The following is a 19,658-nucleotide window of genomic DNA, read 5'->3' as shown; positions in this document are numbered from 1 at the left end:
TTCACCACTATGACCATACAGCTTCCCTTTCACATTGTAGAAATCCATCTGCTTCCACAATTTAACCTCAAAAACCAAGAACCTCCCGCCACCTTTTCCTCAATAAACAAGTAGCATTTTTATGACTCCTATATTCAATTCTGCCTTTAAACTGTCAGCATCTTTCCTCTCCTCCCGCCAATGATGAGATATAGACATCATCTTAACAAAAACCATCATATAAATGCAGAAAATAATGACTTATATTCTTGCGCGAGTCATCTTCCTCCCACCATAGCAGAGTCCCAACTTCATCCATCCACTTGTTGATCACGCCACCGCTTCCTCCGGATCATGTCGTAGGCGAGCCTCGTGACTATCCAGCCATCGTAACGCATCTTTCGGATTTTCGAAGAACTGTACGGATCCTAATGCCGCCACTCGGAGCTTAGCCGGATACAACATGGAGTACTGAACTCGAAGATTCCTCAGTCGTCTTTTAATGTCCAGGAATTGCATCCTCCGTTTCTGTATCTCCGCAGAGAAATCCGGATAGAACGACACTTTCACCCCGTTCACTCTTATATCTTGCCTTTCTCGGGCCTGCCGAAGAATCAGATCTCTGTCATAATGAAGCAATTTCACTAGCACCGGTCTCGGTGGCCTTCCAGGTGGGCCCGGTCGTGTGGGCACTCTATGGGCTCTTTCCACCGCAAACAATGGGGTTAGCGATTCCTTGCCAAAAACCTCCAATAGCCATTTTTCGAAGAAGGCATCTGGATTGGACCCCTCAACTTTTTCAGGGATGCCCACCATCCTGACGTTGTTTCGACGCAAGCGGTTCTCCAGGTCATCGTTTTTTTATAAAAGATACGTAACATCCACCGCCACAGCATTCACCTCTCTTCTCATAGGCAGTATACTGTCTTCTAATTCGCTGACTCGACCCTCCACCGCTTTCGTACGTTCCGACACTTTCTGAAGATCATGCCTTATTATGGACAAATCTTCCTTAATTCCCCCCACCTGGCAGGTAAGTTTAGCTAGCGTGCTATTGCTCCGGCTTACCGCCGAAAAAACATCTGCCAGCGTTGGGCCCGGTTTGTCCAGGGTCTGTACGCCTCGATCCAATCCTCCTCCTGAGTCATCTGCAACAGTCTCCCCATTCTCTTCCTCCTCTGCCTCCATTTGCGCTCGCAGCGGTTCAAATCTGGATCCGGAACGGCCAGCCTGCTCCTTCCCTCCATCCGCCATCCTTTCCCTCTTATCACTTTTAACAGGGGTTCTTCTGGCAAAGCGTTCCAGCCGCGATGCCGCCGCCCCTCTCACATCCCTGCTCACTGCGTAGGAGCACATGTCAGCGCCGTCTTGCGCCCCCAGCTCACAGTCCTCTGCCGTCTTGGATCTCCTGGACCGGGTCATCACAACCTCCGATGCGTCCAGAATTACGTCTCCCTGATCACCACAGTTTCCCCTCTCTCCTCAGGTATGTCTCCGGTAGGAGAAGTGAGTCTTAGGATGATTCTGCAGGATATCGGCAGCGGGAGCTCCGGTTTATGCCTCCACTCACATGCGCCGCTAAGCCACGCCCCAGAGTTGTTAACGTTTAAATTACTTGCTTTTATATCCCACAATAATCGGATGATTTTTCGTAATTTTTTTAGATCCCTTATCTTCCCCCTTTCCTCCTGTTTCCTCTGCGAACGACTGGCAGATGCCTATTTACACGAGGGGATGTAATACTGACAAAAGATAATTTTTATGCCATCATAAAACATTCAATCAACGGCAAACTACCAAATTCCCGCTGATCGAGATTGGAAACATTTGCTCGATATAGCGTTCAACAAATTTTAGAATTTCACTTATGTTTTATTTAATGTGACATTTGTAGACCATGATTAATTTTTGTGTTCTATGCATATAATAATGTAATCCTATATGGTAAGTCTATGTTCCCACAGGCAAACTGCAGGCATATTTTGGAGTATAAAACGCCTCATAATACGCCTCGAAATACACTTGCAATACACCTGGTAACAGCTCTCATTGAATTCAATGTGAAATACGCCATGGCTTATTTTTACGCCCCTGAATTAAAATAAGCTGCATAAAAATACGCCTCGTAAAAAGAAGTGGCATGTCCGTTCTGGAGGCGTTTTCTGAACTGATTTTCCAATCCCACTACTAAAAAACGCCTCGAAATACGCTTGCAAACGCCAAAAACTCTTTCAAAATCAGCTCCAGATAAGCCTGGATTCAGAGGCTGTTTTCTCTTGACATCAGCCTCGTATTTTTCTGCCTCCAACATATGCCATGTGAACATAGCCTAACAATTAAACAGTACTGAGAGTAACTGCTACATTTTCTTCCAACCTAGGTGCGTACAAGTCCTCCTTCATATTCCTTGGAAAGAGTGGTGGCTGGCTTTCGAACTCGTAGCCAGATGCTTTTAGATTTAATCGAACAACAAGATGAAGTTTCACATGAAAAGTTTTCGGACCACAGTGATGAGGAATTAGAGAAACAAGATAAGAACAGTCAGAATAATCCTCCAAAGTCTCCATTTAGGTGATGTACTGACTCAATATTCTTATTATGGACACCTTTTAGGCCATTTTTTTATTGCCTGTATTATAGGCTAAAAAACACTATTACAATTAGTTGTTCTAAATAAGTTTTGCTCCATTTGGTTTCTGCAGCCTATATATTTTCTAGTACAGAGCAGCCGTCAAAATGCCATCAAATCCATCAGACTGTTTTTTTCTGACGGCTCATTCTCCAGGCCTGGTCTCCCCTCTCCTGAACGATCTTCTAAGCTGATTTATGACTAGATCAAAGTTTTATCTTTCTGAAGGCTGCTATGTACTAGAATACATATAGGCTCCACAAGCCGAATGGAGCAAAATGTTTAATAACCAATTTTGAAAGTGTTTTTTAGCCCATAACACCGCAATAAAATCATTGCCCCAATAGTGTGCATAGCCGGAAATTATGTGACATGTTTAGCTTTGAAGATGAAGAAAATTTGCTTGTTTGAACTTTCCGTGGTGTGTACAGTTTGGCGGTCCAATAAATAATAAAGCATTATGTATGGGAATTGCTTAAAAGGACAGGGCTGCAATTTAAAAGTATCACTATTAGAAGCTTTCTCTATTGTATGACGCTGTACATCTCGCAGAGGGGAGGATGTCAGTCTCGCATTTTAATCAACTAAACTCATGTCACGCTATATAAGAGCCATATAATGGGATTTTTCCAATATGTTAGTCCAATCTATAGGGATTCAGTGGTTTAATATCCAGTGTCTAGGGGTTGTTCACCTGCCTCCATCTTCCAATGCTTTTTTCACAGACTTTTATAAGCCTATTGACCCCTAGAAGCTTTGTTTCCTACTTTTAGTGAAGAAGAAACCTGCGTGTAATCATATAATAAGTTCATTGCATTTGTTTTTGGGGTTTTTCAGTGTCCCTGTTTCTGTGTACTAAACACTCCACATAGTCAACTCTTAAAGGAACTCTCCAGACAAATCTCATACACTTTATTTCTAGTGCAGGGTCTTAAGGGGTGGATGTCAGATGGATTCAAAGAGAGAATACCTGTGTCATACACCTCCCTCTAATGCCCTGCACTAGGCATAACACAATGCATCAGTGGTTCTCTTGCCTGGAGTGTTCCATAAAATCACATCAATCTACATCCACATTAATCACTCACAAGAGAAAACCGTCACAAAATGGGTTACAAATAAAATGTTTGTGTTTGGATAAATGAAGTTGAGTAATATGGTTGTTGACTTACTTGTAGACGTACCATCAATCGGACATGGACACGTAGGCATGTACCGGAAGCTGGAGCATTTAATAAGGACATAAAAGCATCTTCCACCAACCAAGAGGATATGTCTGGTAATGTCATATTGATTTTATATCTCATAAATAACCCAAAATATTTCTGTGTAACATTCACGCCACTTACTGCTGCTTATGTTCCAGAAACCGCCATGGAATCGGTTCGAGAAAGCCAAAGTCTTAATCTAAAGAAACTAAAAAACACAGCACTTCGTCTTGCGGAGGCAAAACAGAAGTTGAGGGAGTTAACCATAAATATCAAAATGAAAGAAGAGCTTATAAATGAGCTAGCAAAGACAGGTAAGTGTCATGGTCCTTGTCAAGCATGCTTATATCTAGAAAAAATGGTGGACACAGAGTGTCCCTGTATACACACACAAGCAAGAAAAGCTGTCAATCGCTCTGTTTGGGTGGGGGAAGCAGCATGTATACAGGGTTTTACATGAAAGTATCAAATCATCGAAAACGATATATCTCTAAGCTCCGCATCTCCCCCTTTATCCTATGCTGCCGTCAAATAGGGAAACATAAGTTGCCTTACAGAGACGCTGTAACCCTTAAAAGACCAGCTTATTTTGGGCCTTAAGAACCCAGCCTTTTTTTGGGTTGTTTTTTTCAGCATCACATTCCAAGAGTCATAACGTTTTATTTTTCCATCGATTTAGCTGTATAAGGGCTTGTTTTTTTGCAGGACAAGTTGTATTATTCACTTAGTAAAAATAACAAATTAACTTTACTATACATCTCTGTGCTTATTAGTACTTTTGCACAATAAAAATTGTGCCTCCACATTCAGAGAGTCATCATTATTTTTTTTTTTTTATATTTTTGTTGACGTAGCCATATGAGGGTTTGTTTTTTGCGGGATGGGTTTTCGGTTTTATAGGGACCCTTTTGGGGTACATATTTAATATACTGACTAATTTTTATACTTTGTTTGTGGGGGGGGGGGTGAATATGAAAATAGAAAAAAACAGGAAATCCGCCATTGTTTTTATACACACATTGACCTAAATATTATTAATATGGTTGTAAACATACTCTGGAGTCCTAAGGTTATAGAAAAATCTACTCCTTGCATATATATTTGTTGTAATGTAATATGTTGGGTGTCGTGAAAAGGTTTATTCTGTATAGCTGAATCCCTCTAAGGCTTGTCCTTGCAGAAAAATAGTTTAAGCTTTATACTTATTTGGGCGGAAGTACTTGGCATTTTCAAGTGACGCGATTCTTTGCTAGAACCTTTTAAGCGCTTCCGTTTATAATCATTGAAGATGCCTCTTATAGATAAATGAAGAAGTGACTCTTCCTTCCAGATGGTCGCCTGAATGCTCACAGATCAAAGACAAGATGACGTTCATTGGTTTATGATCATTTTTAACGAAGTGGCATTTTAATTCTTATGTCAAGCACTTGTTTTCTGTTCAAATGTAATAGGGAGCATAAATGACCGCACATAAGGGAAAGATCACAAAAACAACTATGTTGTAAAGCCAGCCATACACATGCTCATTCAGCTAACTGCTCTCTCTCCCAACTACCCAATATGTTTATTCCAGTAAGTGGAGTAGGCTGCTGCCAGACATCTATGGCTTGTAAAGTCCAACATGCTTGATTCCTCTTTCCTCCAATAACTTCCACCAGGCCCCCCCCCCCATCCTGTCAGATTCGCTGAGTTCGGACAACTTTTATCCACTATGTATGGCCAGCGTAAAGGCTTTGTCATATGGGTATATCAGAATGTTGCAAGGAGTTGCTGTAAAGATTTAAGCATCAAATCTAGTAGGTACATTTTAGTTAACTTGCCCATTGCAGGGGCCTGACCCCCTTTCTTGTTTTTTTTTATTTTTTTGGTTCTTGTTCATAAATAGAGAGCTTCTAAGAATCTAGTGCAGGGGTCGGGAACCTATGGCTCGGAGGGAGCCCCGGTGCCAGGACCGCACCTGTCAGGCGAGGGGAACTTCGCTTCTACTTAGCAGCCGTGGTCTGTGCTGCTTTAGAAGCTCCCCCTCCAGCCCCCCTTCCCTGCTCTAAACATCTCTGCTGCTAGCTGTCGGGACATGGGGGAGGGGAGACTGTCGGCGGGCTCTGTGCTGTGAGCAGGAGAAGAGCTGCAGTGAAGACATAAAAGGTAAGTGCATGTGTGTTTAATATCCATATTCATGTGTGTTTAATGTCCATATTCATGTATGTTTAATGTCCATATTCATGTATGTTTAATATCCATATTCATGTATGTTTAATGTCCATATTCATGTATGTTTAATGTCCATATTCATGTATGTTTAATGTCCATATTCATGTATGTTTAATGTCCATATTCATGTATGTTTAATGTCCATATTCATGTGTTTACAAGGTGTACTTTGTGTATAATGTGCATACTCGTGTATAATGTGCATACTCGTGTGTACTTTGTGTACTATGCATACTTTGTGTATAATGTGCCTACTTTGTGTACTTTGTGCATAATGTGTGTACTTTGTGTACTGTGCGTACTTTGTGCATAATGTGCGTACTTTGTACTGTGCGTACTTTGTGCATAATGTGCGTACTTTGTGCGTACTTTGTGCATAATGTGCGTACTTTGTGCGTACTTTGTGCATAATGTGCGTACTTTGTGCATAATGTGCGTACTTTGTGCATAATGTGGTACTTTGTGTACTGTGCATACTTTGTGCATAATGTGCGTACTTTGTGTACTTTGTGCATAATGTGCGTACTTTGTGCATAATGTGCCTACTTTGTGCATAATGTGCGTACTTTGTGTACTTTGTGCATAATGTGCGTACTTTGTGCATAATGTGCATACTTTGTGTACTTTGTGCATAATGTGCGTACTTTGTGCATAATGTCCTTACTTTGTGCATAATGTGCGTACTTTGTGCATAATATGGTACTTTGTGTACTGTGCGTACTTTGTGCATAATGTGCCTACTTTGTGTACTTTGTGCATAATGTGGTACTTTGTGTACTTTGTGCATAATGTGCGTACTTTGTGCATAATGTGCCTACTTTGTGTACTTTATGCACATTATGCACAAAGTACGCACATTATGCACAAAGTACACAAAGTAGGCACATTATGCACAAAGTACGCACATTATGCACAAAGTACACAAAGTACCACATTATGCACAAAGTACACAAAGTAGGCACATTATGCACAAAGTACGCACAGTACACAAAGTACCATATTATGCACAAAGTACGCACATTATGCACAAAGTAAGGACATTATGCACAAAGTACGCACATTATGCACAAAGTACACAAAGTATGCACATTATGCACAAAGTACGCACATTATGCACAAAGTACACAAAGTACGCACATTATGCACAAAGTAGGCACATTATGCACAAAGTACGCACATTATGCACAAAGTACACAAAGTACGCACATTATGCACAAAGTATGCACAGTACACAAAGTACCACATTATGCACAAAGTACGCACATTATGCACAAAGTACGCACATTATGCACAAAGTACGCACAAAGTACGCACATTATGCACAAAGTACGCACAAAGTACGCACATTATGCACAAAGTACGCACAGTACAAAGTACGCACATTATGCACAAAGTACGCACAGTACACAAAGTACCACATTATGCACAAAGTACACAAAGTACGCACATTATGCACAAAGTATGCACAGTACACAAAGTACCACATTATGCACAAAGTACGCAAATTATGCACAAAGTACGCACATTATGCACAAAGTACGCACATTATGCACATTATGCACAAAGTACGCACATTATGCACAATGTGCGTACTTTGTGCATAATGTGCGTACTTTGTGCATAATTTGCGTACTTTGTGCATAATGTGGTACTTTGTGTACTGTGCGTACTTTGTGCATAATGTGCCTACTTTGTGTACTTTGTGCATAATGTGCGTACTTTGTGCATAATGTGCCTACTTTGTGTACTGTGTGTACTTTGTGCATAATGTGCGTACTTTGTGCATAATGTGCGTACTTTGTGCATAATGTGCGTACTGTGTGTACTTTGTGTACTAGTGTTTAGGTAGTGTTAGCAATAGTTACGGCGCGGCAGGGTGGTGGTGGAGAAGGGGGGCCCAAGTTTGGGTAACAGCCCAGGGCCCATGGTCTTCTTAATCCGCCACTGCTCCTACCTGTCTATGGGAAGGATGCATGCACCGCGCTCCATCAGCCCGTGCACCGCGCTCCATCAGGCCGCGGTGCACGCTGATATTGGTAGTTCTTTGATGGCCTGATAAGCATTGGCGGCAGTGGTGAGCGGCAGGGAGCATGGACTACATTTCCCATAACTCCCTGCATAGCCGCGCCGTCTGCAAGCACGCACCTGCGTCCCCTAGTGAAGCGGCATCTGCCTCCTCCCTTGTGTCTCCCTTGGACGTTAACGGTAGGAAGTATTCTATTCGTCGTTGGTTAGCAACAGCATTAAAACGTTATTATGTTATAAAAAAAAGAGTTCGGAGATTTGTTGTTCTTTAAAATTAAATACAAGTCAATGTGTGCACTTTATGTACAGTGAGACTATTTAATAAAGTTCAATTATTTATTACGCTGGGTGTGCCTGCTTGTATGTACCACTTTAAGTAGTAAATGCTTTAGTTCCCTATGGGTCTGAGCCTCTCTTTTTTGTTCATTTTCTGTAAGACCAACACTTTTAAAAGGGCCACTGACAGATACAATTGCTCCAGCGGTCACTTAGTACACAAAGGAGTGTTCCTCTCTGCTGCACTAAGCCACCGCTGGACCTAAACAATAATTCGCTGTAAAATAATAAAATAGATAATTGACATAACTGACAATGCGTTGTGTGACATGTCCAACATTCCAGCTTCTTTCTTCTGCGAATGCCTCAAAGCTGGCATTCTCTCAACATCAGGTGGGAAGAATGCCAGCTTCCAGTCATGCGCAGGAAAAAGAAGAAGCCAGACTGCTGGACTGATGTCATGCATCGCAAGCTCACAATGTAAGTTATTTATTTAATTTTTTTACTGCTAATTACCATTGTTTCAGTCCAGTTGTGGCTTTATACAGCAGGGAGGAGCATTCCTTGCTGTACTAAGTGAACATTGGAGCGATTGATCTGTCAATGGCCCTTTAAACATATTGTACGGCTCTCGCGGAATTATATTTCAAAATATGTGGCGTTTACGGCTCTCTTAGCCAAAAAGGTTCCTGACCCCTGATCTAGTGGGTACATTTTCACCTACTAAAAGATATCCCAATGTAAACGGTGGGATGCCAAAAGAGGAATTCACATTATTCAAATGGTGTACACTGCCTCTAAGGCTAGATTCACACGAGCATGTTATGTCCGTAAAGGACGGAACGTATTTCGGCCGCAAGTCCCGGACTGAACACACTGCAGGGAGCCGGGCTCCTAGCATCATAGTTATGTATGACGCTAGGAGTCCCTGCCTCTCTGTGGAACTACTGTCCCGTACTGAAAACATGATTACGGTACGGGACAGTTGTCCTGCAGCGAGGCAGGGACTCCTAGCGTCGTACATAACTATGATGCTAGGAGCCCGGCTCCCTGCAGTGTGTTCGGTCCGGGACTTGCGGCCGAAATACGTTCCATCCTTTACGAACGTAACATGCTCGTGTGAATCCAGCCTAAGTCAGGCATTTTGGCTTGTCTGTGAGCCCTCTCGGACAGTCAAAATACTTAACGTCGTAAGACTTGCTTGAAGCACTACCCTTTTTGATGATTAGGGTACTGTCCGACGTAGCGGCATCCACATTCGGGCGAAACCCCGCTCACTTGCAGTGGCCTCTGACCGCACTATTTTGACGGATATTACCGTTGGCCGCCACAAGTGAGCAGGGTTTCGGCTGTATGCGAATGCCGCTATGGGGAACCGTACCCTTAACATAAACCAACTATAAAAAAATGTATACGCATCAGATGGTTTTTTACACCAGTACAATTATTTTACATACTGGGAAAGATGTCCGTACACTACGACAGGTTGTAAAACAACCATTTATGTGTTTCAAAACAATAAAATTCCAGAAATTACCTTATGGCCCAAATCTACATTCGCTTATGACTTTCGTAGATTAAACTTTCTGGCTCGTGGACGACCAGAGATGCAACTAATTTAAGAGGCGTGCTTGATAAATAAGGCACATTTTACTTCAACTTTCTTTATATTAAGAATGGCGTATCAAATGCTAGTCTTAATAAATTCCCCCCATAAAGTTATATGATGATAAATTCTGGATGGCTACAACCACTACTAGTGGGAGCTTGCTGCATACAGTGTAAACATTGAGCTGGATAATAAAACCGTCTGCAGCAATTTTCCCCTAGTAATGCAACCACAATTTTAACTATGCAGGGGATTTGGAGCTTTGCATCGGAAAAACAGAGCTCCGAACACTAAAAGAATTTAACCAGCACTAAATTATAGACCTATTTAGAAAAAAACGTTTTTAAAGAGGATCTGTTGCCAGATTTTACAACATAAACTGCGTACATTATTAAATAGATCTCTTGGACCTGATGAAGCTGATGTACCTACTTTAAAATTCCATGTATGATTGAAAGGCCTATTTGCGTATTTTGGTCAGTATTTTGCTTCGGTATTTGTTAGTCGAACTCAGGAGTGGATCCAAAACATAGAAGAGTTGCAAATCTTTCCATTATACGTTCCCCTGTTTGTGTCATTCCAGGATTTTGCTTATAAGTACTGACCAAAATACGCAAAAGTGAAAGGGGCCAAGTTTCCTGCCTGATATTAAAATGAGCATTATATGTTTTTTTTCGACTTCTAAATTCTCATTTTAATATTAGGCAGGAAAACTTTGAGAAAGGATTATACAATCATTCTTACATGGATTTTAAAAGTAAGTACATCAGTCTTTTCAGGTCTAAGATCTATTTAAAGAGTATTTTCCCATAATTATCATTTATCACCTATCCACAGGATAGGTGATAAATATTTGATCGGTGGGGGTCCGACCGCTGGGACCCCCATCGATCTCGAAAACAGGCTTACCTTGCCGTTCTTGGGAACCCCATAGGAATGGAGCAGTAGCGTGCATGCTCAACCTCCGCTCCATTTATTTCTATGGGGCTGCTGAGCGCTCTCTACTGCAAAGTAAACCTGTTATCGTGATTGGTGGGGGTCCCAGCGGTTGGACCCCCACTGATCAGATATTGATCACCTATCCTGTGGATAGGTGATAAATATTGATTATGGGGAAAACCCCTTTAATAATATATGCAGTTTGTATAGTGAAATCTGGTGACCGATATAAGGCTGGACATTTAATTTAAGACTAGGGCTACACCGTGACTTTGGCCACGACACAGATCGCTGTGTTATGGCAGGGTTGTGTTGGCTGAATAGCAGTAATGAGACTGAATGTAGCTGCTTCTTGATGATTTTTTTGCAATTGTCATGCCATGGTCGTGACCACCTGCGGGTGGTAAAGCGACTACATTTACTTTCATTACTGTAATGCAGCCTGTGTTACAATGCAATAACACTGCAAACTTTGGCCGTATGACCTGTGTCGCAAACCAATGTTGCCGTGTAGCTTTGGCCTAAGGCTCAGGAAACACTTTTGATAAAAGCATGGATTCTTATGTCATGAACCATAATGCAACTTTGGGGACCCCTTCCTACAAAGGGTTGTCCCTACTCTTTTTTTATTTTTTTATTTTTTACTACATATGATTAATAAATAGTGGTGTTCTGTCCCGTTCTTACTGTTATCAGATATAACACCGATTAACTAGAACACTTTGAATTGTAGGCAATGACGCTCAGTCTGTGAACAAGCAGTATTCTCTAAAGATCACACAGCTGGAACAGGAAGCAGAACAGGCTAAAATTGAACAGGCTGAAGCTCAGAAACAGTTACAAGAGCTGGAAAACAAAGAGCTGAGGGACCAGGCACAGAAAGCCAAATTACAGAAAAATTTCCGTAAGAAAATGGAGACTGCAAAATTAAAAATGCAGGTGCGGTGTAATTAAAATAAATCATAAGAATGTGGTATCATGGAAATGGTATAATAGTAATATATTGATATTTGCAGTGTGTCTGTCTGTAGAGCACTTTTATGCAGTATAAATGGGACTTTTTAAAATCCTGCAGACAAGCTGCCGGATTTGTTTCAACTGCACAATGCACTATCGCTAACATTTTTGTGCTGTTTATGTGAGAGAAAACGATGGCAGAGAAGGTAAAAAGTTTAAATAAAAAAAGAAATATATATATATATATAACACTTGCATGCTCCTATAGAAGCAGTTCTATGTTCATTGTTTTCTTTGCAGCGCAGCTTTATGTCGCACTTCTACCAATAGGTTTCAGAATAATCACGCCGCTACCTATATGTGGTATATTCTCGAATATACTACTTATAATGACCTTTTGTTGCATTATATCACGGGTGGAATCAGACAATTTGAACAGCAACCATGTTCTCATTATTTCCCTAAGCAAGATATATCTCAAAGTCCGAATTCCTTGGAATTTTCAGTACCTCCTAATCTGCATAGCCCAACAGTGTACATACAAAATTTACTTCGATTTATCCAAAATTTGTTTAAAAAAAAATTAGGAACAATATTCTGCACAATAAAATGGTGCATATCTTAAATAAATTTGGCGCATTCTAGTACTTTTTTTTTATAGACACTTCAAAATTGTCCTGTCTGGCGTAGATTTTACTCAGTGATGCACAGACAGCCAAAGATGCAACAAATTTATTAAGAGGCGTCTTAATAAATTTGTCACATCTTACTCCAGGTTGATCTCTATTAAGACAAGTGTATGAAACGATGGTCTTAATAAATTCCCCCCACAAGGCTTATTTTATTAAAATTGTTCACAGTAAAACTGTCTTTGTTGCCCGTAGCAACCAATCAGAACTCCGCTTTAATTTTGTCACAATTTGCAATAGAAGTCTGGTGCATTTTGCTTAGTAAATATCTTCCCGTGTTTTTGATTTGTTTGTAACCAGGTGTTACAGAAAAAGCAACAGGATACAAAGAAGCTTGCAAACATATCTGCTCAGAATGAGAAATGCGCATCTGATCTTGAACAAAACATACAAAATATGCGACAACAACAGACGCAGCTTCAGAAAAAGCTAAAAGAAGAAAGTGATATAAAGAAGAAACTGGAGTTAGCTGTGCAAAAGGACCAACAACAGATCAAAGTAAGTAAAAAGTCTGACTTTCATATCTACGTATGAGCGATATCATCAGGCCTGGACCGACGATCTGAATAACTGTAGAAGTGGTTTTCTACTTCACAAAAACAAATACATTGGCCTGAAGTAGCGATATAGAGACCTAAATCGTCCAGGGAACTCAAGCTGCTGTAGCCACTGATGTCTTCAGTTCAGGGGGCTATTTTCACACCTATAAACAACTAATGAGGTTGGAAACATCTCCCTTTATTTCACAATCAACCCGTTTCTTTGTCTCCTAAAAGGAAAATATAGGACAAGAGTAACATAATTTGATGGATTATTACATGATCCCTAACTACTAATCCGTAAATAACGATGAGCGATTTATTCCAGAGGTCCTGTCACACATAGCTAATGTCAGGTTGTTGCCACACACTGTGAAGCTACAGTCTCTGACATGTCATAGAGGAGATTGCATCTGTGGAGTCCAGGCATTGAAAACCTCCATAGGCTTGCAAATTTTTTTCCCTCTGTGCTAGCGATTGGTGGGGGACTGAACAGATGGAACCCGACAATCACAACATCTGATATGTCTTTATGTTAGGAAATACGTTTCGTAAAAGTGAGAGCTAGACTTTGCGTATAGGGAGCAGCATACTCTAACTAGGGGAAGTGCATAATTTGTCAATGGTAGCAGTGCTCTAACCAGCTAATAGATTGGCTAGAGGGGCATAAGTGGGCATTATCAATTCTAGTATCTGGAGAGACATAGTACTGGGGGTTCAGAGACCATGAGCTGGGATATATTCTGCTAGTGTTCTGAATGTATTTTACATATAGTGAGTGCATTCAGCCATAACATTAGAACCACTGACAGGTGAAGTGAATAACATTGATTTATATTGTTACAATGGCGCCTGTCAAGAAGTGGGGTCTATTAGACAGCAAGTGAACAGTCAGATCTTGAACGGATCTGAGCGACTTTGTCAAGGGCGAAGTTGTGATGGCTAGACGACTGGGTCAGAGCATCTCCAAAATGGCAGGTCTTGTGGAGAATATGTCTGGTATGCAGTGGATAGTACCTACCAAAAGTGGAAGAAGGAGCACTGCCGGATGTGTGTGCACGTCGCTCACCTGGGGAAGAGATGGCACCAGGATGCACTAGGGTAAAAAGGCAATCCAGGAGAGGCAGTGTGATGCTACCATGATATCCTTTTGAGAGCGGTGGTGTGCGGTCAATGAAACCCCTTCAGCTGGACTTCTGGCTCGTAGCCCAAACGCCTTCTGATGGTTTGTGTCGACACTGGTTGCCACCCTAGGCTTGGGATGTGACGTCTAATTTCACTTGCGGTACAGAATGGATCACTACGCGCCATTCTTCCAATCAGATGATCATCCGTGTAGAGGTACGCCTCCACACACCTCTTGCTGTCATTCTCGTTCATTGCTGTGCTCCTAACCCCTGGGACATGCAACGTTGAACAGTGCTGACATCTAGGCCTAGGAGCGTAGTTCAAGGATTCTGTCCCTCTCAGTTTGTGACAAGTGGTGATAACTGGCACGTCGACGAACAGAACTCACCGCACAATCATCCCACACAACTTGATCCGATTTTTGAGGTTTCATGTGGCTAAAAAACTTTTGCTTTCGAATCTGGCTTTTATGCCCCCCCCACCACACACATGCCACAGACTGGGGCTAGGTGCTTGAAAATTTGATAATTTTATCATCTTAGCGACTCCTGCTACTTTCTCGATCTGCATAACCTTACGACTTGGCCCTCTTGGTGTTGCAATTTCAATGTTGAGGTGTGTGTGTGTGTGTGTGTGTGTGTGTATGTATATATATATATATATATATATATATATATATAGGCAGACACACACACACAGTCGAGTCACATTATTATGACCACCTCCTACTTTTGACGTCGGCAATGCGTAGCCCATGAAGGAAGTGATGTGTCGTGGGCTGGCCTGGTGGGTATATATGGTGTGTGATAGGCTGTCTGGACTCATATCGCTCATTGTTGCCATGGGTAAAAGGGGCGATTTATCAGAGTTGCAAAAATGGATGATTATTGGCTTTCGGGCCAAGGGTAGCAGTATTTCTTAAACAGCACAGTTTGAACTGTTTGCGTACTGCTGTGGTGAAAGTGTATCGTGAGTGAACAAATGGCACCATTGGGAATAACCGACGTGGAAATTGCGGAGCACCACATGCCATTGATTTGAGAGGTGAACGTCTGCTACAAACGACACGCTACAGTAGAGCAGCTCACCGTGAAAATCAACCAGGGGGCTACCAGATGTGTCTTTAAAACAACAGTTCAGCGAACACTACTGTGTATGGGGCTCCGAAGCAGACAGATGGTCATTTCTCCTATGCTAATAAAGTTGCATCGGAGAAAAAGGCTTTAAATTGCATGGGCGTATCGGAATTGGACTACCCATGATTGTCAAAGGGTTGCCTTCTCTGAAAAGTCACAATTTCTGCTTCATCGAACAAATGGACGTTGGAGTATCAGGTGAGAAACATCAGAGAACAGGAGCCCTGCAACCGTTGCTGGAAGAACACAACGTGGCAGGGTTATGGTCTGGGGAATTCTTTCATGGCATTCTCTAGGCCAACTCATCCATGTGGAAGGCACTCTGAACCGATTTGGGTATGAATCCATCATTGCAGATCACGTCCACCCATACATACTGTTGGTCTTCCCTGGGGCAGTTGGAATCTTCCAGCAAGACAATGCGACATGTCACATGGCTAGAAATGGTGGCTAGAAATAGTGGTGGGAAGAGCACAACCAAGACTTCCAAGTACTTCCCAGGCCCCCTAATTCGCCAGACTTGAACCCAATTGAGCATCTGTGTGACCACTTCGATCATCTTGTTCGTTCTATGGATCCTCCCCCACGCACCCTCCAGCAAATGTGGGATGCACTGCAGTCAGCATGTCTCCAGATACCGGAGACAACCTACCAGCACCTCGTCTAGCTGCTGTCCGTGGTGCTACAAACAGCGGTTACTCTGGATATTAGCTGGTGGTCATAATAATGCGACTCAACTGTGTTTATATGTATATGTATGTGTATATACATATATATATATAGTACTGAGTAAAAGTTTTAGGCAGTTGTAGAAAAATGCTGAAAAGTAAGAATGCTTTAAAAAATGGAAGTGTTAATATTTTTTTTTATTAATTAACTAAATACAAAGTGAATGAACAGAAGAGAAATCTAAAGCAATACTTGATGTGACCACCCTTTGCCTTCAAAACCGCATCGATTCTTCTAGGTACACGTGTAAAAAGTCATGGATTTTATAGGATTATAGTCTGTTAGGTGTATGATTAACCATTTATACCAAACAGGTGAAAATTATCATCATTTTATATGTAGGTTGAAATACAGTCATTAGCTCTTATAGCAACATCTGTGTAGGAGGCTTAAAACTGGGTGAGGTACAGCCAAATTCTGCTACAAAGGTGAAATTGTGGAAGACTGTTTTATGTCACAGGTCCACCATGGCAAGACTGAGCACAGCAACAAGACACAAGGTAGTTGTACTGCATCAGCAAAGTCTATTCCAGGCAAAGATTTCAAAGCAGACTGGGGTTCCAAGATGTGCTGTTGAAGAAGCACAAAGAAACGGGCAACGTCAAGGACTGTAGACGCAGTGGTCGGGGAAGGCAGCTTATTGCAGCAGATCAAAGACACCTCATGCTTACTTCCCTTTGAAATCGGAAGATGTCCAGCAGTGCCATCAGCTCAGAACTGACAGAAACCAGTGGGATCCAGGTACACCCATCTACTGTTCGGAGAAGTCTGGCCAGAAGTTGTCTTCATGAAGGAATTGCACCCAAAAAGCCATACCTTTGACGTGGAAACAAGGCCAAGCGACTCAACTATGCACGAAAACATAGGAACTGAGTTGCAGAAAAATGTCAGTAGATGCCCTGGATTGATGGGTCAAAATTTGAAATATTTGGCTATAACAGAAGGCAGTTCGTTCGCCGAAGGGCTGGAGAGCGGTACAATAATGAGTGTCTGCAGGCAACAATGAAGTATGGTGGAGGTTCCTTGCAAGTTTGGGTCTGCATTTCAGCAAATGGAGTTGGAGATTTGGTCAGGATTAATGGTGTCCTCAATGCTTAGAAATAAAGGCAAATACTTATCCATCATGCAATACCATCAGGAGGCGTCTGATTTGGCTCCAATTTTTGTTCTGCAGCAGGACAACGACCCCAAACATACAGCCAATGTTATTAAAAACTTATCTTCAGCGTAAAGAAGAACAAGAAGCCTTGGAAGTGATGCTGTGGCCTTCACAGAGCCCTGATCTCAGCATCGTCTGTCTGGGATTACATGAAGAGACAGAAGGATTTGAGGAAGCCCACATCCACAAGATCTGTGGTTAGTTCTACAAGATGTTTGGAAGAATTTCCCTGCTGAGGGCTTTCAAAAACTGTGTGCAAGTGTACCTAGAAGAATTAATGCTGTTTTAAAGGCAAAGGGTGAAAATGCCAAATTTTGATTTAGATTTCTCTTCTGCTTATTCACTTTTGCATTTTGTTAATTGATAAAAAAAAATCGATCAAAGGTAAACCCCCACCAATCACTAAAACGAATCGGCAGAATTGCGCGTGTGAGCGCTCAGCCACTTCGATACATCGGCTTTCCGGAAAAAGACAAACAGAAACGGAGTACGGGCTCATAGACTTTCTGCTACATTGATTAACGGAAAAAGACGAACAGAAACATAGCAACTGAGCGCTCACACAAGCACTTCTGCCGCTTCATTCTAGCGATTGGTGGGGGTCTCAGTGCTCGGATCCCCACCAATCAAAACTTCTGACATGTCACTAGGACATGTCAGAAGTTTGAACGTTTAGTTACCCTTTAATGGTGCGTTCACATATATCGGTTGCATCAGCATCGGTTTGTCAAGTGATTACAACTGATGCAAAAATGTATCAGTTACAATCAGGCTTTTTCAAAATTTTTACTACAAAACCATCAGTTGCCATCGGTTGTCATTAGTTGTCATCAGTTTTTACCATCAGTTTTTACCACAATGTTCCACCAAAAAGGTAGTCTAGGGTCTAAAAATGTGCCAATTTTATCAGTGGTGCATTGTTTGTGATAGATTATGTACATATTGTGTACTTCTCTACTCCGGCTTCGGCGCTACACTGACACACACATTGTAATGTTACGCGTGTCATATTCGGTGTAGTGGCGAGGCCGGCGCCGAGAGGGAGAGCCCAAGAGGCAGCTGCTGTCCACTCACCTCAGATCTTCGAAGCAGCCCTGTAAACCTTCAAAGATTCCATACACTAGCCCTAACTTCAGGGAGTAGCTAGTTTTTGGCGCCTTTACGGCTACTTAATCCCACCCTGCATCTCCTACCCACCACACTGGGATTGCTGTTGTTTCTATTCACACGACAGGGTCTGGGTGTCGGCTTTTAAAAACGGCCGTTTTAGTCCAATTTTGATGGCTGTTTTGCATCTATTTTGTATCCATTCCGTGTATCCATTTTTGACGGCTGATTGTGACCCGGTTTGCATCCCTTTTTTCACTGTCCGTTTTAAAAATTGATGAATTTCATGTGTAGATAATGCCACAGTGCCCTCTATAGATAATGCCACAGTGCCCTCTATAGATAATGCCACAGTGCCCTCTGTATATAGTGCCACACAGCTCTGTTTATAGTGCCACGCACCCCCTATGAATAATGCCACATTGCCCTCTGTAGATAATGCCACAGTGTGCCATTTGTAGATAATGCCATAGCGCCCGCAGAGAGTGCCACCCACCGCCCCTCCAGGAGGAGCCCCTGACGTCACAGTCCATATATGGACAGGGACGTCGGGCTCCTTCTAGTAGCGGAATCCCTCACCCCCTGTAGATAGCGCCAATGTAGCTTTCTCTACGAGCGGAATGCCCGGCCAGAGCTCTGCCGACGCTCTAGCCTGGGTATCCGCTGCTAGAGGGTGCCCCTGTCGTCACTGTCCATATATGGACGCTCTGGCAGGGGATTCCGCTCCAGGAGTAGCCCTTGACGTCACTGTCCATATATGGACAGTGACATCAGGGGCTTCTCCTAGAGCGGAATCCCCGGCGTCTGCAACGCCCTGGCCGGGGATTCCACTCCTAGAGGGAGCTACAGTGGCTCTATCTACAGGGGGGTAGCGCTATATACAGGGGGGTGGCGTTCTCTACAGGGGGGCACTAAATTCCGCTCCGGCTCCCCTATTTTTGTTCCTTCACGTAGTAACTTTAAAAACATTTTGAAATCTCCCACAAATTGCTCCGATGGGGTTTTGACTACTCTACAGTAAAAAAAATCTTAGGCCGAGTTCAGACTGTGTGTTTTTATTCAGACTGTGTGTTTTTATTGCATTTTAATCATTTTTTGTTTGTTTTGATAGATAAACTCCCATGTCTCTCAATGGGCGTTCGTCAACCAAAACAAAAGAAGCATGCTTAAAAGGCAAAAAAAACACACAAGTGTGAACCCAGCCTTACTACAAAAAGTCTTATACGTCAGCAACAGCTGTGCTATATTTAAGGACAAGGACCTTAATTTTCATAAAAATTACGGAGGTTGTCACAGCCCCGTCCATCATTTCTAACCTGTAACCATTTATCTAATTAA

The 19,658-nt window shown here is 42.2% G+C and overlaps 1 protein-coding gene across 1 annotated transcript in view; it reads left to right on the top strand.

The window, feature by feature from the left end:
• KIF27 (kinesin family member 27) overlaps positions 1-19,658 on the top strand; it is a 69,352-nt gene that overhangs the window by 31,576 nt on the left and 18,118 nt on the right. Inside the window, exons 7-11 of the mRNA XM_075828592.1 lie at positions 2,360-2,550; positions 3,787-3,887; positions 3,975-4,130; positions 11,610-11,815; positions 12,823-13,020. Coding sequence (XP_075684707.1) covers positions 2,360-2,550; positions 3,787-3,887; positions 3,975-4,130; positions 11,610-11,815; positions 12,823-13,020 — 852 coding nt within the window. The remainder of the gene's footprint in view (positions 1-2,359; positions 2,551-3,786; positions 3,888-3,974; positions 4,131-11,609; positions 11,816-12,822; positions 13,021-19,658) is intronic.

This window comes from Rhinoderma darwinii, chromosome 1 (genome assembly GCF_050947455.1).
Source record: "Rhinoderma darwinii isolate aRhiDar2 chromosome 1, aRhiDar2.hap1, whole genome shotgun sequence".
NCBI classification, from domain to species: Eukaryota; Metazoa; Chordata; class Amphibia; order Anura; family Rhinodermatidae; genus Rhinoderma; species Rhinoderma darwinii.
Note: the sequence above shows the minus strand (reverse complement) of the source record. Positions and strands in the feature narration are given on the sequence as shown.